The sequence below is a fragment of the Leucoraja erinacea genome, unplaced genomic scaffold (genome assembly GCF_028641065.1).
Source record: "Leucoraja erinacea ecotype New England unplaced genomic scaffold, Leri_hhj_1 Leri_605S, whole genome shotgun sequence".
NCBI classification, from domain to species: Eukaryota; Metazoa; Chordata; class Chondrichthyes; order Rajiformes; family Rajidae; genus Leucoraja; species Leucoraja erinaceus.
Genome location: NW_026576515.1, coordinates 42,970 through 64,756, shown reverse-complemented (window position 1 = coordinate 64,756; position 21,787 = coordinate 42,970). Strand labels below are relative to the sequence as shown.

At 44.2% G+C, this 21,787-nt stretch overlaps 1 protein-coding gene across 1 annotated transcript; it reads right to left on the bottom strand.

Moving 5' to 3' along the window:
* Positions 1–7,967: 7,967 nt before the first annotated feature.
* Positions 7,968–17,646, bottom strand: LOC129694290 (gamma-crystallin S-1-like). The gene is made up of 3 exons (XM_055631001.1): positions 17,633–17,646; positions 15,491–15,758; positions 7,968–10,906 (listed from the first exon to the last, which is right to left on the bottom strand). The coding sequence occupies exons 1-3, from the start codon at positions 17,644–17,646 to the stop codon at positions 10,631–10,633; spliced, it is 558 nt and encodes a 185-aa protein (XP_055486976.1). The 3' UTR covers positions 7,968–10,630.
* Between the last annotated feature and the right edge of the window lie 4,141 nt (positions 17,647–21,787).

Below are 21,787 nucleotides of genomic sequence, written 5' to 3'. Positions count from 1 at the left end.
AACTTTTTCACCCAGAGTTGTGAATTTGTGGAATATCCTGCCACAGAGGGCAGTGGAGGCCAAATCACTGGATGGATTTAAGAGAGAATTAGAGCTCTAGGGGCTAGTGGAGTCAAGGGATATGGGGAGAAGGCAGGCACGGGTTATTGATAATGAATGGCGGTGCTGACTCGAAGGGCCGAATGGCCTTCTCTTGCACCTATTTTCTATGTTTCTATGTAAATATACAGCAGATTATGTCAAGTCCGTCCCCCATGCTTTGCTCCATTTCATCCAAAGATTGAGCTTCATTACCATTGTCAAGTAGCCTTACCTCTGTGCCATTTGGAAAGAACTATAATTCCCAATGCAAAACATAATTTGCTGGAGAAGCATTTAGACAGGTACATGGATAGGACAAGTTTAGAGGGAGATGGGCCAAATGTAGGCAGGTGGGAGTAGTGTAGATGAGACAAGTTATGGGCAAGTTGGGCCGATGGGGCCAGTTTCCATGCTGTAAGACTCTATGAGTCTATGGCTCTATAAATGGTCAAGCAGCATCTGTGGGGAGAGAAAAGGAATTTTCAACGTTTAGTGTTGAGATGCTGCATCGGGACTGAGAATGGGGAGGGAAGAAGGCAAGCATGAAGAGGAGTGGCTAAGCATGAGGCCTGGACCAGTAGATGAAAGGGGGACTGAGGAGAGTTAAAAGATGCTGGGGATACGGAGCCAGATGAGGGAAGGGAGTGGTGGAGTAGGGGAACTAAGGCAGATCAGGAGATTTCACATCCACAGCCACCAATCCTTCTCCATTATATTGACAACTGCATCAGAGCTGCCATCTGCACCTGTGCAGAACTCAGCGATTTAATGAACTTTACCAGTATCTTCTGAAACCAATCTGTTAGTGATTCCCAGAGTAAATACAAAACATGGGAAAGCAGGATTTAGTTACTATGCAACAAATAGCTGGAATAAACTTCCTGAAGATTTAAGACTTGCCTCAACTTTGACCACTTTTAAAACAAGACTGAAAACCTTTATGTTTACTTTAGCTTTCAGCTAAATCTTAACTACATTGCACTTTTAACTTTTGCACTTTTTATAATGCATTTTTAATTTTGCTTTTCTTTTCTTTTAGTTCTATTTTATTTAATTTTATTATTTCATTTTATTGTATGACATGTTTTTATGTGAAGCACTTTGAGTCTGCCTCGTGTATGAAATGTGCTATATAAATAAAGTTGCCTTGCCTAACTTCCAGCCTCCCCTCAAATTCACTTGGACATTCTCTCACACTTCTCAATCTCGATTTGCTATCACTTATGAGCTCTCTGTTTCCATCACAGGGCACAGATTAATGACTGACATCTACTATTGACCCACAGTTATATGGATTCCATGTTCTCCCACCCTGCCTCTTGCAAGGTTGCAATCACCCACCCTCAATTTCTCCGTCTACACTGCATCCACCGGGTGGCGCCGTGCATGGCACCTCGCCATCAGCCTGTCTCGTCCCTTTCCTCATTTTGTTGTTTTCAGTGTGTTTTTATTTGTATGTTTTAGTGTAACTTTAGTTTGTATTATGTGGGGGAGGGGGGTGGTGGGGGGGGAAAAACTTTTTTTACCTCTTCCCTCATCTAGAACGTCGGAGGTTGAGGGGAGCCCAGAGAAGTATATAACATTATGAGAGGCACAAATACGGCTAGAACCTTTTTCCCAGGGTGGAAATGTCCAACACTTGAAGGCATAGCTATAAGGTGAGCCCAGGGAGCCGTTGGTGCGAGGGGAGGAGTACCTGCGCTGTAAGTATAAAATACACCGCGGGGCTTGCTTTCACAGAGGTCCAGGGAGCCGTTGGTGCGAGGGGAGGAGTACCTGACACCAAAATCGGCAACGTTCCAGAGAAGGAGTCTGGGGGAAGCCTCTGATTGGTGGAAGAGGACCGGGTTTACATTTTTACATTTCTGCCTTCAGGTTAAGGATTCTGGGAGTTAAGGATTCTGGGAGTTGAGTGTACAGTATTTATTAGTAAAAGTAAAGTTTAAAGGATAAAGTTTTGTGTTTTTTAATATTTAAACATAGAGTTAATTTGGGAGTAAGATATGTCAGTGGAGATTGGCCCCGTGGTTTGCTCAGCCGGCAACATGTGGGAGATCAGGGATATGGTCGGTGTCCCTGGTGACTAAGTTTGCAGGAAGTGTGTACAGCTGCAGCTCCTGGCAGACCGCATTGAACGATTGGAACTGCGGCTGGATTCATACTGGAGCATCCACGATGCTGAGAAAGTCGTGAATAGCACGTACAGCGAGTTGGTCACACCGCAGGTAAAAGGTAAGAGGATAGAAAGGGAACGGGTAGCCAATAGCCAGCAAAGCAGTAGGCAGGTGGTGCAGGAGTCCCCTGCGGTCATCTCCCTCCTAAACAGGTACACCATTTTGAATACTGTTGAGGGAGATGGCTCATCAGGGGAATGCAGCAGCAGCCAAGTTCATAGCACCATGGGTGGCTCTGCGGCACATGAGGGAGGGAAAAAGAGTGGAAGGGCAATAGTCATAGGGGATTCAATTGTCAGGGGAATAGATAGGCGTTTCTGCGGCCGCAAACGAGACTCCAGGATGGTATGTTGCCTCCCTGGTGCAAGGGTCAGGGATGTCACTGAACGGCTGCAGAACATTCTGGAGGGGGAGGGTGAACAGCCAGTTGTCGTGGTGCATATTGGCACCAACGATATAGGTAAAAAAAGGGATGAGGTCCTACAAGGTGAATTTAGGGAGCTAGGAGATAAACTTAAAAGTAGGACCTCAAAGGTAATAATCTCTGGATTACTACCAGTACCACGGGCCAGTCAGAGTAGAAATAGGAGGATATTGCAGATGAATACGTGGCTTGAAAAATGGTGCAAGGGGGAGGGATTCAAATTTTTAGGGCATTGGAACCAGTTCTGGGGGAGGTGGGACCAGTACAAACAGGACGGTCTGCACCTGGGCTGGAATGGAACCAATGTCCTTGGGGGAGTGTTTGCTAGTGCTGTCGGGGAGGATTTAAACTAATGTGGCAGGGGGATGGGTACAAGAGCAGAGAAGCAGGGGGTGTAAAATGAGGGTAGAAGCAATAGGTAGCAAGGTGAAAAGTAAAAGTGACAGGCAGACAAAACCAGGGCAAAAATCAAAAAGGGCCACTTTTCAACATAATTGTATAAGGGACAAGAGCGTTGTAAAAACAATGCTGAAGGCTTTGTGTCTCAATGCAAGGAGTATTCATAATAAGGTGGATGAGTTGAACGTGCAGATAGCCATTAATGATTATGATATAGTTGGGATCACGGAGACATGGCTCCAGGTTGATCAAAGCTGGGAGCTGAACATCCAGGGATATTCAATATTCAGGAGGGATAGAGAGAAAGGAAAAGGAGGTGGGGTAGCGTTGCTGGTTAGAGAGGAGATTAACGCAATGGAAAGGAAGGACATTAGTTTGGAGGATGTGGAATCGGTATGGGTAGAGCTGTGAAACACTAAGGGGCAAAAAACGCTGGTGGGTGTTGTGTACAGGCCACCTAACAGTAGTAGTGAAGTTGGAGATGGTATCAAACAGGAAATTAGAAATGCGTGCGACAAAGGCAAAACAGTTATAATGGGTGACTTCAATCTACATATAGATTGGGTGAATCAAATTGGCAGGGGTGCAGAGGAAGAGGATTTCTTGGAATGTATGCAGGATAGTTATTTAAATCAACATGTAGAGGAACCAACGAGAGAGCAGGCTATTTTAGACTGGGTATTGAGTAATGAGGAAGGGTTAGTTAGCAGTCTTGTTGTACGTGCCCCCTTGGGCAAGAGTGACCATAATATGGTTGAGTTCTTCATTAGGATGGAGAGTGACATTGTTAATTCAGAAACAATGGTTCTGAACTTAAATAAAGGTAACTTTGAGGGTATGAGGCGTGATTTGACTGGCAATTAATTCTAAAAGGGTTGACGGTGGATATGTAATGGAAGACATTTAAAGACTACATGGATGAACTACAAAAATTGTTCATCCCAGTTTGGCAAAAGAATAAATCAGGGAAGGTAGTGCATCCATGGATAACAAGGGAAATCAGGGATAGTATCAAAGCGAAGGATGATGCATACAAATTAGACAGAAAAAGCAGCATACCAGAGGACTGGGAGAAATTCAGAGACCAGCGGAGGAGGACAAAGGGCTTAATTAGGAAAGGAAAAATAGATTATGAAAGAAAACTGGCAGGGAACATAAAAACTGACTGCAAAGGTGTTTATAGATATGTGAAGAGAAAGAGATTAGTTAAAACAAATGTAGGCCCCTTGCAGTCAGAAACAGGTGAGTTGATCATGGGGAACAAGGATATGGCGGACCAATTGAATAACTACTTTGGTTCCGTCTTCACTAAGGAAGACATAAATAATCTGCCGGAAATAACAGGGGACCGTGGATCAAAGGAGTTGGAGGAATTGAGTGAAATCCAGGTTAGTCGGGAAGTGGTTTTGGGTAAATTGAATGGATTAAAGGCCGATAAATCCCCAGGGCCAGATAGGCTGCATCCCAGAGTACTTAAGGAAGTAGCTCCAGAAATAGTGGATGCATTAGTAATAATCTTTCAAAACTCTTTAGATTCTGGAGTAGTTCCTGAGGATTGGCGGGTAGCAAACGTAACCCCACTTTTTAAGAAGGGAGGGAGAGAGAAAAACGGGGATTTACAGACCAGTTAGTCTAACATCAGTAGTGGGGAAACTGCTAGAGTCAGTTATTAAAGATGGGATAGCAGCACATTTGGAAAGTGGTGAAATCATTGGACAAAGTCAGCATGGATTTATGAAAGGTAAATCATGTCTGACGAATCTTATAGAATTTTTCGAGGATGTAACAAGTAGCGTTGATAGGGGAGAACCAGTAGATGTGGTGTATCTAGACTTCCAGAAGGCTTTTGACAAGGTCCCACATAAGAGATTAGTATACAAACTTAAAGCACACGGCATTGGGGGTTCAGTATTGATGTGGATAGAGAACTGGCTGGCAAACAGGAAGCAAAGAGTAGGAGTAAACGGGTCCTTTTCACAATGGCAGGCAGTGACTAGTGAAGTACCGCAAGGCTCAGTGCTGGGACCCCAGCTATTTACAATATATATTAATGATCTGGATGAGGGAATTGAAAAGGCAATATCTCCAAGTTTGCGGATGACACTAAGCTGGGGGGCAGTGTTAGCTGTGAGGAGGATGCTAGGAGACTGCAAGGTGACTTGGATAGGCTGGGTGAGTGGGCAAATGTTTGGCAGATGCAGTATAATGTGGATAAATGTGAGGTTATCCATTTTGGTGGCAAAAACAGGAAAGCAAACTATTATCTCAATGGTGGCCGACTAGGAAAAGGGGAGATGCAGCGAGACCTGGGTGTCATGGTACACCAGTCATTGAAAGTAGGCATGCGAATGGTATGTTAGCTTTCATAGCAAAAGGATTTGAGTATAGGAGCAGGGAGGTTCTACTGCAGTTGTACAGGGTCTTGGTGAGACCACACCTGGAGTATTGCATACAGTTTTGGTCTCCAAATCTGAGGAAGGACATTATTGCCATAGAGAGGGAGAGCAGAGAAGGTTCACCAGACTGATTCCTGGGATGTCAGGACTGTCTTATGAAGAAAGACTGGATAGACTTGGTTTATACTCTCTAGAATTTAGGAGATTGAGAGGGGATCTTATAGAAACTTACAAAATTAAGGGGTTGGACAGGCTAGATGCAGGAAGATTGTTCCAGATGTTGGGGAAGTCCAGGACAAGGGGTCACAGCTTAAGGATAAGGGGGAAATCCTTTAAAACCAAGATGAGAAGAACTTTTTTCACACAGAGAGTGGTGAATCTCTGGAACTCTTTGCCACAGAGGGTAGTTGAGGCCAGTTCATTGGCTATATTTAAGTTAGCTGTGGCCCTTGTGGCTAAGGGGATCAGAGGGTATGGAGAGAAGGCAGGTACGGGATACTGAGTTGGATGATCAGCCATGATCATATTGAATGGCGGTGCAGGCTTGAAGGGCCGAATGGCCTACTCCTGCACCTAATTTCTATGTTTCTATGTGAGAGGGGGAGTTGAATGGAGATGTGTGAGGCAAGATTTTTTACACAGATCGGATGGGTGCCTGGAAGACATTGCCAGGAGTGGTGGTGTAGGCAGATATGATAGTGGAGTTTAAGAGGCTTTTAGGTAGGCACATGGAACTGCAGGAAATAGAGGGATATAGTTCATGATTATGTTGGCTGCTTTCCCAAGTCAGCATGAAGTAAAGATGGAGTCAATGGAGGGGGGCAGGATGTTTTTCTTGATGAACTGAGCCCTAGTCACAGCTCTCTGCAATTTCTCATGATCATGGGCAGTGCAGTTGCCAAACCAAGCAATGATGAATCTGAATAGGATGCTATGTATGGAGCACCTGCTGGAAATGGCAATGAATTCCTGGAGACATGCCAAATGTCCTTAGTTGTCTTAGGAATTAGCGGTGTAGGTATGATTTATTTACAGGGCATAGTTGGGATTGAGTTAAATAGGCTTGTGTTGGGAATAATTTTTCTATTTCTTTCCTCAGTCCTCAATGGCCCTTTCCAATGTCCGCACTCCATTGGATCACTGTATTTTAATAGTGCTCGTATTCAAATATAGTAACTGATGATATATCAATATGCAGCAGGCTAGTCTCATGTACCGTGAAAAGCTACTTCAGCTGGAGTGCAAGTAATAACTGCTTTTCTCCAAAAGAAACAGGCGGCACGGTGGCGCAGCGATAGAGTTGCTGCCTTACGCCAGAGACAAAGTTTCGATCCTGACTACGGGCGCTGTCTGTACAGAGTTTGTACGTTCTCCCCGTGACCTGCGTGGATTTCTCCGAGATCTTCAGTTTCCTCCCACACTCCAAAGATGTACAGGTTTGTAGGTTAATTGGCTTTCTATAAAAATGTAAATTGTCCATAGTGTGTGTAGGACAGTGTTAGTGTGCGGGGATCGCTGGTTGGCGCGGACTCAGTGTGCTGAAGGGCCTGTTTCCCTGTTGTATCTCTAAACTAAACTGAACTAAACTAAAACTATTGAGAAAATTGTTAAGCTTCCAATAAAAATAATTCCGCATTGCTCATATTACTGTAGCTAATACAGTCACTTCAGAAACCATTTATTTGATACCTGCAATGGAATTCTCAATTATTGATTGTACCGTGATAATTTGATTCCAGTTTTATCTGATCAGATAACCAGCGATCGTTAAATGTTTAAAAGAAAAGGTTGTTGGGAAAAGGGAACTCACATTGGTTGGCCACAAAATACTGGAGTAAATCAACGGGTCGGGTAACATCTCTGGAGAACATGAATAGGTGATGTTACAGGTCGGGTTCCTTCTTCAGACTGATTGTGGTTGGGGGGGGGGGGGGGGGGGGGGGGGGGGGGGGGAGAAGCGTTGGCGCAGAGCTTAGCCTGAAACATATTGGGTGGAGACAAGTGAGGGACAAGGTTGAAACGTACACAAACTTATCTACTTATCTTGGACAAAGACCAGAGATGAAAAGTTGAAGGAGAAAGACAAATTTCCACCTATTGGCAGCTAGACTTTGTCCTTCTATTCCCCTCTTGCGTCTTCCCCTTTTCCCCCTCTTCCCCCTCTTCCCCCTCTTCCCCCCATCATCGACTTCTGTCTTTTCCTCTCTGGCCTTTGTCCAACTATCAGGTTACTAACCACCCCCTTCCCCCTCCTCTCTCCCCCCCCCCCCCCCCCCCTCACCTGCATTCACTTATTACTCACCAGGCTTTGTCCTGCCCCACCTTTCTTCCAGTTTCCCCCACAATCAGTCTGAAGAAGGGACCTTCCCCAAAACATCACCTACCCATGTTCTGCAGAGGTGCTGCCTGACCTGCTAAGTTACTCCAGCACTTTATGCCTTTTTTTTAAAATAAACTAGCATCTGCAGTTCCCTGCTTCTTCAGATTAGTTGGAGTTGCTTCTGTGAGACGGGCAGCAGAATGCAAGCTTTATCCTGCATTGATCTATTGTTGGGTTGGCATAATACTTGATGCTTGCAAAGGCCAAATCAATCCAATAACTGTAAAGGGCCTGTCCCACTATGGCGACCTTATTGGTGAGTTTAGGAGACTCTGCGCTCGCTGCAAGCTCGCAACATGGTCGACCCGTGGTCGTAGGGGGTCTCTGGTGAGTCTCCTTCATGGTTGAGAGTAGTTCCCGCATAGTGGTTACTACTCATTATGGTGAAAAAATTTCTGTGACCGAAAATTGGTCGGCATGGAGAAACTCGATATATTTGTAGTCGTAGGTTTAGTCGAAGTAGGTTGTAGTAGGTCGGCATGTTATCGAAGGTAATCAAAGGTATTTAAAGGTAGTCGAGATATTCGTATATAGTGTAATGGGGCTGTCCCATTGCAGCGACCTAATTGGCGAGTTTAGGAGAGTTAAAAAAAATGTCATGTTTAAGACCTCCTTTGACCTCCTTCGACTATGTTGAAGATTAGCCTCTACTAGCGTCGACTAGCTTCGGGAAAATTGGACACAGAATAGTGGAGAGTGAAGACGACCTCCTTCGATCTCCTACGACCTCCCTTCGACCTCCATTCGACCTCCCTTTGACTATGTTGAAGACTATCTATGACTACCTTCGACTACCCTCGATTACCTACGACTAACATGCCGACCTACTTCTACTAAATCTACGAGTAAAAAAAGTATCGATTGTTTCCTAGGCGACCTTTTTTTATTTGCAGGCATTTTTCCACAATTTTGAAAAATATTTTTCAACATTTTTGAAAAATACGCCGCAACCTAGCTGAGGCCTCGAGTACGTGGGGGCTGCTCTCGAGCATGAAGGAAAGTTACAAAGACCTCATAGGATCTTGTGTTGACCATGCTGCGACTGTGAGTCTAGGGCAAACTCGCCAGAACTTGCGGGTTAGGTCGCCTCATTGGGACAGCCCCTTTAGTATATCGCCTTTGCGCATTTCAATAGCTCGTTAATAGTCGAAGCTAGTCTTCTGCAGTCGTAGGAGGTCTTCTACATAGTCGAAGGAGGTTGAAGGAGGTCTTCTACATAGTCGAAGGAGGTTGAAGGAGGTCTTCTACATAGCCAAAGAATGCCAACTTTTTGGTGATTCAACAGGACCATAACAGTCTCCTAAACTCGCCAATGGGTCGCCATAGTGGGACATGCCATCAAAGGGTCTGCCCCACTGCAGGGACCTAATTTGCGAGTGCAGACGAATTTAGGAGAGTATGAAAAAGTGTCATGGTTTTGTTGTATCGCCGAAGTAGTACACCTCCTTCAACCTTTCTCGACTATGTAGAGAACCTCCTACGAATATGTAGACGACCTCCTTCGATTTCCTTCGACTACCTTCGACTATGTTGAAGACGAGCTTCGACTAGCTTCGGGAAAATTGGACTCCGAAGAGTGGAGAGTGAAGACGACCTCCTTCAACCTCCTTCAACCTCCTTCGACTATGATGAAGACTATCTACGACTACCATCGATTACCTACGACTAACATGCCGACTTACTACGACCTACTACAACTAAACCTATGAGTAAAAAATATATAGATTTTTTTCCATGGCAACCGTTTTTTACTCGCTGGCATTTTTCAGCATGCTAAAGAAAACGTCGCGACCTAACTGAGGCCTCGAGTACACGGGGACCACTCGCGAGCATGAAGGGAAGTTACAAAGACCTCCTAGGACCTCGTGTCGACCATGCTGCGAGTACGAGTCAAGGGTAAACTCTTCTAAACTCTCTAATTAGGTCGCCGCAGTGGGACAGGCACTTAAGGCTGGCGCAAATCAATTTAACCTGCAAATTAATTTGTTTTAATCTGCAAATTGTTTATTTGTTATTGGCCAAGACCAAGACCAAGAAGGTGGGCTCATAAGAAGGTGGGCTCATAAGTGCAAGGGTCCCGACCTTAAATGTCGCCCATCCTTGTTGTCCAGAGATGCTGCCTGGTCGCCTGTATTTTGACCTATGTATTTTGTGTCTATCTATATTATAGGTGGCTGCAAAACTGTGGCAAGATCAGCTCTGGTGTGATTCCTCTAAATAGCCCAAACATATTTTTGTACCTTTGATTACTCATTTTAGTGAAAACAATGAAGAACAATGAAGGTGCATCATGGGGGCATAGCAGTAGATTTATTGCTTTACAGTGCCAGAGTCCCGGGTTCGATCCCAACTACGGGTGCTGTCTGTATGGAGGTCACACGTTCTCCCCATAACCTGTAGATGCTAGTCCCTGCAGAAAAGGACCAAAACATCATCTCTCCGTGTTCTGCGAGATCTTCAGTTTCCTACCATACTCCAAAGACGTACAGGTTTGTAGGTTAGTTGGCTTGGTATAAATGTAAATTGTCCCTATTGTGCGTAGGATAGTGTTAATAGTGTTAATTGTTGGTTGGTGCGGACTCGAAGCGCTAACAGGTCTGTTTCTGCGCTCTATCTCTAAACTAAACTAAACTAAACAACACATGGTGACATTATGAGAGACCATCTATCTTTAGACTTTCAATAAATTTGCGGATGTAAACAGTGTTGAAGTAGAGATGTTTTATTGTGATGATAAATATTTTAACAAGTAAAATTTGTGCCATGCAATAGCAGATTAGAAGTCCCTCATGCGCCTGAAAGACCCAATGGTGGAGTTGTATCCGCCCCAGTCATTGTATTTCCTGTACTCCCCAGGTCTCATGAAGTACTGTCGGCCTTTGTAGTTGGGCTGTTCATAGAAGATCCAGTGACCATCCATCACGTGGCAGGAGTGAATGTCACGGTTACGGAAATGATCGTAAACGGAGGGACAGTCGTCCATGAATTCCATCATCTGTCCTCCAAAGTCAGGCCTCTCGTAAATCTTCATCCTGTAGTTTCCACCTCGTTGCTAGCAAATAAAAATGATTGTAATTGGGGTGAAACACAAATGCACATTTGGTCCAAGATGAGAACACAGCCAAATAAGGATGGGAATATTCCAGAGACTAGTTGAAGTCGAGATAAAGTGAGATAATCTGCTGGACAGGGTGACAATGTCAGGTTTGGCAATAATGAAATGCTGCTATACAATGTTATTTGTAATGATATTTCGAATATTCATTTAGTATGTGGAGGTAAAGTGGGAAGTGTCATGTAGGAGTATAACCAACAATGAGATTAAAGATGAAACTATTTATCAGATAAATTAATTAATTGAATTTTAGGTTTGCTGCCAATGTTCACTGCCACGTAATCTTATTTTTCAAAGAGTGAAATATGTGAAACAATAAACAGAGAAAATACATAAAAAATTCACAAATATATTTGACGTAAATGTCTGATTAAGTGCTGCCATTGCAGGATTTGTTAATGCAGTATAGTATATCATGTAAATTTATAAAATAAGAATGAACATATTAATTTATAATAAATTTATCAGCAATGTCTAATTAATGTTTCCACCTACAATGTTCCTACATAATCATTGTGACATGCAATAATCTAATGACATTGAAACAGGAGAAGTGGAGTCAGTATGGATAGAACTAAGGAATTGTAAAGGTAAATAGACCCTAATGGGACATATCTACAGGCCCCCAAACAGTAGCCTAGATATAGGGCGCAAGTTGAATCAGGAGTTAAAATTGGCATGTAGTAAAGGTAATGCTGTGGTTGTTATGGGAGATTTCAACATGCAGGTAGACTGGGAAAATCAGGTTGGTACCTGCCCCCAAGAAAGGGACTTTGTAGTGTGCCTTCATGATGGATTCTTAGAACAGCTTGTATTGGAGCCTACCAGGGAGAAGGCAATTCTGGATTTAGTGTTATGTAATGAACCGGATTTGATAAAAGACCTTGAGGTTAATGAGCCATTCGGAGGTAGTGACCATAACATGGTCAGGTTTAATCTACAATTGGAGAGGGAGAAGGGCAGATTGGAGATGTCAGTGTTACAGTTGAACAAAGGGAATTGTGGAGCCATGAGGGAGGAGCTGGCCAAAGTTGACTGGAAAGATACACTAGCAGGGATGACAGTGGAACAAAAATGGCAGGTGTTTTTAGGAATAATACAGAAGGTGCAGGATCAGTTCAATCCGAGGAGGAAGAAAGAATCCAAGGGGAGTAAGGGGCGACCATGGCTGACAAGGGACGTCAGAGACAGTATACAAATTATAGAGAAGAAGTACAACATAGCAAAGATGAGTGGGAAGCAAGAGGATTGGGTAATGTTTAAAGAGCAACAGAAGATAACTAAAAAGACAATACGGAGAGAACAGATGAAATACGAAGGTAAACTAGCCAAGAATATAAAGGAGGATAGTAAAAGCTTCTTTAGGTTTGTGAAGAGGAAAAAATTAGTTAAGACCAAAGTTGGACCCTTGACGACTGAAAAAGGTGAATTTATTATGGGGACAAGGAAATGGCAGATGAGTTGTACAGGTACTTTGGATCTGTCTTCACTAAGGAGGACAGAAACAATCTTCCTGATATAGTAGTGGCCAGAGGATCTGGGATGACGGAGGAACTGAAGGAAATCCACATTAATCAGGAAATGGTGTTGGATAGACTGATGGGACTGAAGGCTGATAAATCCCGAGGGCCTGATGGTCTGCATCCCAGGATAGTTAAGGAAGTGGCTCTAGAAATCGTGGATGCATTGGTGATAATTTTCCAATGTTCTATAGACTCAGGATCAGTTCCTGTGGATTGGAGGGTAGCTAATGTTATCGAACTTTTTAAGAAAGGCGGGAGAGAGAAAACAGGGAATTATAGACTAGTTAGCCTGACAACGGTGGTGAGGAAGATGCTGGAGTCAATTATAAAAGATGAAATAGCTGAACATTTGGATAGCAGTAACAGGATCAGTCCGAGTCAGCATGGATTTACGAAGGGGGAATCAATCTTGACCAAAATCTCCTGGAATTTTTTGAAGATGTAACTAGGAAAATAGACAAGGGAAAGCCAGTGGATGTAGTGTACCTGGACTTCCAGAAAGCATTTGATAAGGTCCGACATAGGAGATTAGTGGGCAAAATTAGGGCACATGGTATTGGGGTAGAGTGCTGACATGGATAGAAAATTGGTTGGCAGACAGGAAACAAAGAGTAGGGATTAACGGGTCCCTTTCAGAATGGGAGGCAGTGACTAGTGGGGTACCGCAAGGCTCGGTGCTGGGACCGCAGCTATTTACAATATACATCAATGATTTAGATGAAGGGATTCAAAGTAACATTAGCAAATTTGCAGATGACACGAAGCTGGGTGGCAGTGTGAACTGTAAGGAGGATGTTATGAGAATGCAGAGTGACTTGGACAGGTTGGGGGAGTGGGCAGATGCATGACAGATTAAGTTTAATGCGGATAAATGTGAGGTTATCCACTTTGGTAGCAAAAACAGGAAGGCAGATTACTATCTAAATGGCGTCAAGTTGGGAAAAGGGGAAGTACAACGGGATCTGGGGGTCCTTGCTCATCAGTCTATGAAAGTAAGCATGCAGGTACAGCAGGCAGTGAAGAAAGTGAATGGCATGTTGGCCTTTATAAGAAGAGGAATTGAATATAGAGGCAAAGAGGTCCTTCTGCAGTTGTACAGAGCCCTAGTGAGACCACACCTGGAGTATTGTGTGCAGTTTGGGTCCCCTAATTTGAGGAAGGACATTCATGCTATTGAGGGAGTGCAGCGTAGGTTTACAAGGTTGATTCCCTGAATGGTGGGACTGTCATATGCTGAGAGAATGGAACGGCTGGGCTTCTACACTCTGGAGTTTAGAAGGATGGGAGGGGATCTCATTGAAACATATAAGATTGTTAAGGGTTTGGACACCCTAGAGGCAGGAAACATGTTCCCAATGTTGGGGGAGTCCAGAACCAGGGGCCACAATTTAAAAATAAGGAGTAACGAGTAAGCCATTTAGAACGGAGACGAGGAAACACTTTTTCTCACAGAGAGTGGTGAGTGTGGAATTCTCTGCCTCAGTGAGCGGTAGAAGCAGGTTCTCTGGATGCTTTCAAGAGAGAGCTTGATAGGGCTCCTAAAAATAGCGGAGTCAGGGGAAATGGGGAAAGGCAGGAACGGCGTACTGATTGGGAATGATCAGCCATGATCACATTGAATGGCGGTGCGGCCTCGAAGGGCCGAATGGCCTACTCCTGTGCCTATTATCTATAGTCTCTTGTCTAATGTAGCCAGCAGAAGGCACATACTTTATTATCTCTCCAAACAAGCTATAGATCATATTGGGATTTAAAACTCTCTTTGTGTAAAGTATCAGTCAGTATCATATTACAACCGTTACATAAACAAGCACAGTTTGAAGGACTAACAGTGAGAAATTCATGTTTATATGTTCATGTGATAGGAGCAGAATTAGGCCATTTAGCCCATCAAGTCTACTCCACTATTCACTCATGGCTGATCTATCTCTCCCTCTCTACCTTCGCCCCTGAAGCCCTTAAGGGCCTGTCCCACTTAGGCAATTTTTTCTGCGACATCGGCGACTGTCACATTCATAGCAGGTCACCGAGAAACCGGCAACTGGACTCCTCCTACGATAATGTCTACGGCAACCTACCACCAAGTCGACGTCAAGCCACCGACCACCGGCGACCCGTTAGGACATCCACCAACGACCACACCTACGACAACCTACCACAACCTACGACCACACAGGCGAAAACCTACGACAACCAAACTCAACCTACGTCCACCTGCGACAAGCTACGACAAGTTACGACCCTGTCGGCGACAACTGAAGACAATTCAGTCACCGGTTGATGTAGGTAGTCGCCAATGGAATTCACCAAAGTCAGCACCGGCGACAACCTATATCACCTGGTGACAACCTGCATCATCCAGGTGACAACCTACGACAGGAGAAGACAAGCTACGTCAAGCCCACAGTCTGAGAAAGGTTTTGAACATTTCAAAATCCAGTGGCAACAAGAAAATAATAACGACTCTCTTGGCGACTTGAGGAGACAACACACGACCATACAGGCATCACCCCGCAAACATGTGGCGACAACCCAGTGGTCAAAAAAAAAATTCCTAAGTGGGACAGGCACTTCACTAATCAAGTATCTGTCAATCTCCGCCTTAAAAATATCCATTGACTTGGCTTCCACAGCCTTCTGTGGCAATTAATGTTACTGATTCACCACCCTCTGACTAAAGAAATTCTTTTCCATCTCCATTCAAAAGGGGTTTCCTTTAATTCTGACGCTATAACCTCTAGTCCTAGACTCTCCCACTAGTGGAAACATCCTCTCCACATCCACTCTATCCAATGTAAATTTCAATGAGGTTTCCCCCTCATCCTTCTAAACGCCAGCAAATACAGGCCTAGTGCCTTCAAACACTCAACATTTGTTAACCCAATCATGAAATAAATGACAGCTGAAGGATTACTATTGAGGAACTCAATCTACAAACACAATGATCAGCACCTGGTACTGATGTGTATGGAATATAGCACATCAATTTATCACTCACATGTGGGTAGCTGCGACAGGACCTGATGTTGTCGTTGAATCCCATCCAGCGCTGGTAGTCAGGATACTCCCCCCTGTTCAGGACATACTGGTACCCCATGTAGTTTGGTTTCTCGTACGCCACCCACCAGTCACTCTCCACACGGATGGAGTTACAGCGGCTGAAGTAAGGGGACAGGTCGGCACAGTCGGTGCTGCACTCATAGTGCCGACCCTGGAAGTTCCTGTCCTCGTAGAAAATGACCTGTGTGGAGAGAAAAAATAAATGTCTGTAAGTTAACAGTTCATCCCAGGAGATTTGCAATGCAATGGAATGCAAAAATACTGAGCTCTCCTTGCCTTTCCCATTTTGAGTCCAGTGAGGTTAGAAACTGACTGAATGTTTCACTGCCTCATGTCACTTGGTATTTATACAGTTTGCATAATAATGACAGCAATGGGCTATTCTTTTGTCATGACAATGAATCACTACTGAAAATCAGCGGAAAAATAACCGCACACTGTGCACAGTGATGGAAGAGAAGCATTCGAAAGGCACCTGATGTGTCAGTGATTCTTCCAATTGTGTTTTCATGTTATTTATTTGTAATCTGAACAAAAGAGTTCTGGAGCATTCACTGCTCCGAATCCTGCAGGTCTGTTTCATACGATTTGATGAATCATATTGTGGTAGAATGCTCAATTCTACATTATGTCAAACATAACTGTAGACGATTATTTTATTTATTAATTTCCACGTGACAAGTTGTGTGTAATAGTAAGATTAGATTTGGTTTTGTGTAGGTTAGAGACACAGCGTGGAAACAGGGTCTTCGGCCCATTGAGTCCGTCACCGTCCATCAATCCCCGCACACTAACACTATCCTGTACACCCACTAGGGACAATTTACAATTTACACATACCAAGCAAATTAACCAACAAACCTGTACTTCCAATTGACAACAATGAGAAAAGCAATATTGGTTCAGAAATTGCCCAGTTCTCCACCTTCATTCTGGGAAAACAACGAGAATCTGCAGCTTTAGAACACTTTCTTCAATAGACAGTAATGCCAGCATGAATCCTTCTACGCATCCCAGTCACGTTGCATTGTACAATTTTCGGGATTATTCAGGAGTTGTTGGATTATGTGGATAGCGGACATTTATAACAATGAAAGTTACACGGTCTGCAGATGCTGGAAATGTGCTGGACACAAAGTGCTGGAGTAACTTAGTGGGTCAGGCACCATCTCTGGAAGACATGGATAGGCGCAATTTTGGGTTGGGATCTTTCCTCAGACAGATTGTTGTGCGGATGGAGAAACCTGGAAAAGGGGTGGGGTCAGGACAAAGCCTGGCAAGTAATAGTTAGAAACAAAATGCTGCACTAACTCAGCGGGTCAGACAGCATCTCTGGAGAAAAGGAATAGGCGACGTTTCAGGACGAGACCCTTCTTCAGACTCAGATCCGAAACGTCACCCATCCCTTCTCTCCAGAGATGCTGCCTGTCCCGCAGAGTTACTCCAGCTTTTTGTGTCTTACATTTTCAGTTTAAATCAGCATCTGCAGTTCCTTCCTCAATAATTCCCATAATGTTCACCCACTGAATTGCCTGTAATCTACTCTGGGTCATTTCATTATTCAAGGTTCAGTATGGTCCCTCCCCAAGATTATTCACATATTGTTTGGATACAGCAAAAAGCCCTCTTGGATACAGCAAAAACATTCTGCCTCATTCTAAGCCTCTTGCAATGAAGAAATCCTCATCAATATTGGAGAAGTTAGTCACCCACGATATCTATATAATTAAAAGTCTAATCTTGACCACTTCCTGTTTGTGTTGGATATTGATTTTAGAAAAAAACGCTACCACACATGGCTGTGATTTTTGGCCATCTTAGTCAGAGTCCCCCTCCGCTCATCAGGTGCAGAGGATTTTCCCTTCGATGAAAAATAAAAGAGTTATTAGTGTCTAAAAAATGTTGAGATTCTCCCTCCTGTCAATCACTGCCATGAAGGCCATGCCCCTTCCGGGTGGTTGGGGGAGGAGCTATGAAACCCGGAAGTCTGAACGTGGCTCTGTTGCTGCAAGATGGTGAGTGAGAGGTCACGACTCTCAATCTGAGCTATGAATCTACAGAACACTTAGTGTCTACAGACCTGTGAGTGCCCATTATGTGTTTTTAAACGCATTTTAAACTGTGCGGCTTTTGCAGCTGTGCCTTTTGCAACTGTGCCTTTTGCAACTGTGGCTATTGAAATGTGTGGCTATTGAAATGTGTGGCTATTGAAATGTGTGGCTATTGAAACTCTGTGGCGATTGAAACTGTGCGGCTATTGAAACTGTGCGGCTATTGAAACTGTGCGGCTATTGAAACTGTGCGGCTATTGAAACTGTGCGGCTATTGAAACTGTCCGGCTATTGAAACTGTGCGGCTATTGAAATTGTGCGGCTATTGAAACTGTGCGGCTATTGAAACTGTGCGGCTATTGAAACTGTGCGGCCATTGCAACTGTGCGGCCATTGCAACTGTGCGGCCATTGCAACTGTGCGGCCATTGCAACCGTGCGGCCATTGCAACCGTGCGGCCATTGCAACCTTGCGGCTATTGCAACCGTGTGGCTATTTCAACCGTGTGGCTATTGCAACCGTGTGGCTATTTCAACCGTGTGGCTATTGAAACTGTGTGCCTTTTGCAACTGTGCGGCTATTGAAATGTGCGGCTATTGAAATGTGCGGCTATTGAAATGTGCGGCTATTGAAATATGCGATTATTGAAATGTGTGGCTAATGAAATTGTGTGGCGATTGCAACTGTGTGACTATTAAAATATGTGCCTTTTGCAACTGTGCCTTTTGCAACTGTGCTTTTTACTACTGTGCCTTTTGCAACTGTGCCTTTTGCAACTGTACCTATTGAAATGTGTGGCTATTGAAATGTGTACCTATTGAAATGTGTACCTATTGAAATGTGTGGCTACTGAAACTGTGCGGCTATTGTAACTGTGGCTATTGAAACTATGTGGCTATTGAAACGGTGTGCCTTTTGCAACTGTGTGGCTATTGAAATGTGTAGCTATTGAAATGTGTGGTTATTGAAATGTGTGGTCATTAAAATGTGTGGCTATTGAAATGTGTGACTATTAAAACTGTGTGGCTATTGAAACCGTGTGGCTATTGAAACCGTGTGGCTATTGAAACCGTGTGGCTATTGAAACCGTGTGGCTATTGAAACCGTGTGGCTATTGAAACCGTGTGGCTATTGAAACCGTGTGGCTATTGAAACCGTGTGGCTATTGAAACCGTGTGGCTATTGAAACCGTGTGGCTATTGAAACTGTGTCGCTATTGAAACTATGCGGCTATAGAAACTGTGTGGCTATTGAAACCGTGTGGCTATTGAAACCGTGTGGCTATTGAAACCGTGTGGCTATTGAAACCGTGTGGCTATTGAAACCGTGTGGCTATTGAAACCGTGTGGCTATTGAAACCGTGTGGCTATTGAAACCGTGTGGCTATTGAAACCGTGGCTATTGACATGGTGTGCCTTTTGCAACTGTGTGGCTATTGAAATGTGTAGCTGTTGAATGTGTGTGGTTATTGAAATGTGGCCATTGAAGTGTGTGGCTATTGAAATGTGTAGCTGTTGAAATGTGTGGTTATTGAAATGTGGCCATTGAAATGTGTGGCTATTGAAATGTGCGGCTATTGAAATCTGTGGCTATTGAAACTGCGGCTATTGAAACTGTGCGGCTATTGAAACTGTGTGACTATTGCAACTGTGTTGCTATTTAACTGTGTGCCTATTTTAAAGTGTGCCTTTTGCAACTGCGCCTTTTGCAACTGCGCCTTTTGCAACTGTGCCTTTTAAAATGTGTGCCTTTTGAATTGTGTGACTGTTGAAATGCGTGGCCGTTGAAATGCGTGGCCGTTGAAATGCGTGGCCGTTGAAATGCGTGGCCGTTGAAATGCGTGGCCGTTGAAATGCGTGGCCGTTGAAATGTGTGGCCATTGAAATGTGTGGCTATTGCAGCTGTGTGCCTATTGCAGCTGTGTGCCTATTGCAGCTGTGTGGCTATTGCAACTGTGTGACTATTGCAACTGTGGCTATGGCAACTGTGTGGCTATTAAAATGTGTGCATTTTGCAACTGTGCATTCTGCTTTGAGTGTTGTGAGGTTGGACCTGTTGCCTGCACTTTGCTTGAAGTGCTGTGAGGTTGGACTTGCTGCCTGCACTCTGCTTGGAGTGCTGTGAGGTTGGACTTGCTGCCTGCTCTCTGCTTGGAATGCTGTGAGATTGGTCTTGCTGCCTGCTCTCTGCTTGGAGTGCTATGAGGTTGGACTTGCTGCCTGCACTCTGCTTGGAGTGCTGTGAGATTGGATTTGTGGCCTGCACTCCGCTTGGAGTGCTGTGAGGTTGGACTTGCTGCCTGCACTCTGCTTGGAATGTTGTGAGGTTGGATTTGTGGCCTGCACTCCGCTTCAAGTGCTGTAAGATTGGATTTGCAGGCCTGCACGGAATGATGACTTTTGAGGTAAATACTCAGATTTCCTTTGTTAAAATTTGACTGCTCAATCTCTCTATATTAAAATTGTCTTTTTTTTTTAAATCAACAGCAAACAGCCATCACGAGGCAGTGAGCAGCAGAACACACCAAGAAACACAACAAGAAAGAACATAATATATCTCATCTTTAACATTTAATTTGTTGTTATATTTTAAAAGTAATTCACATTTTAAACTTTAATAAATCATTTTTCCACTTGCAATGCCTGCGTGTTCTTCATCACAATGGGAACCTAATAGGCAGGAATGGCTGCCCTGTTGGACAGCCACTAAGAGTGCATGGGGGAGGAGGTTAAGGGGAGATGGACTGAATGAGTGGGGGGGGAGGGGAATGGCAAGGATCAGAGTGGGGGGGGGGGGGTGATGGGAGGAGGGATTACTGAGTGAACTGCCACCACACCAGCCATGAGTGACTGCACTGCCAACCCACCAGCCATGAGTAAGTGAATTGCCAGCCCACCAGCCATGACTTAGTGAACTGCCATCCCACCAGCCATGACTCACTGAACTGCAAGTCCATGAATACATTTAGTCCACAATATCCATACTGGCCTCTGGAAACCAGTCCGTTTAGTGCACAACACTCATACTAGCGCTCCAGAGATCCACGCAAAGATCGACTTTCCTCCTTCATTGCTGTGACCTGTAAAAAAAGATGAAAATGTCTAAAATTGATTGTCCACCCGCTCCCCCTTCTCTCTCTCACAGACTGTCACCTGTTTTTGGCAGAATTTCTGGCAGTTTCTCAGCTGCCAGCCCGCCAGACCTGAGTTACTGAGCTGCCAGCCTGCTATATCTGAGTGACTGAGCTGCCAAGCCTGAGTGACTGCTACCCCAAGAATCCATTCAGCCCACAATGTCCATAATAGCCCTCTGGAAACCAGTTCCTTCGACCCGCAACACACATACAAGCGCCACAGAATGCCCCCCCCCCTCTGGCCAGAAATATTGGAATTGGTGGAGAGGTGGAACATTGTGTTGGGGGACCAGCCCTCCCGTGTGATGCTGGGACCCAAAGCGTCCCACTAAGTCTAGTCGATCATATTGCCTTTCATAATCTGTTTTCATATCTGCGCCTCATATCGTATGCTGGCTATTGGGAGGCTTACAGCATAATCCCAATCATCAGGTTACCTAAACCCCCCCTCAACTGTATCCACCTATTATTCACCAGGTGTGGAAGAAAAAAAATAATATCCTTCCTTATTTAATTTTGATTGGAATTGAACAAGGTAACGATAGGGTGTTTTGGATGTGACAATTGGAAGCTCTCACTTGACCAGGTGCAGAAGACGTTCATGGGAATCGGCAAAGTACAATTAGACATATTACCTCTTGCCTGGGAATGTGGTAAAGGGTGGTGTTAATGTAAACATGAAATAGTAGAGGAGATAACAAAGCTTGTTTAATTTTCTGTGAGGAGTTACAGTAGATCACCCACGCCCACTACCACTTGTGGCATAGACATGTTACTGTAAATGGAGACTTATGATTGGATCAGAGAAGGGATGGTGGCATGGGCTTCCTGAAAGGTAAGATAGAATAATGACGAGACGCCCTTGTATTGTGGTTGACTTGTATTAACCATCTGTTGTTGAATAAGATCATAATATGGTTGAGTTCTTCATTAGGATGGAGAGTGACATTGTTAATTCAGAAACAATGGTTCTGAACTTAAAGAAAGGTAACTTTGAGGGTATGAGACGTGAATTGGCCAAGATTGACTGGCAATTAATTCTAAAAGGGTT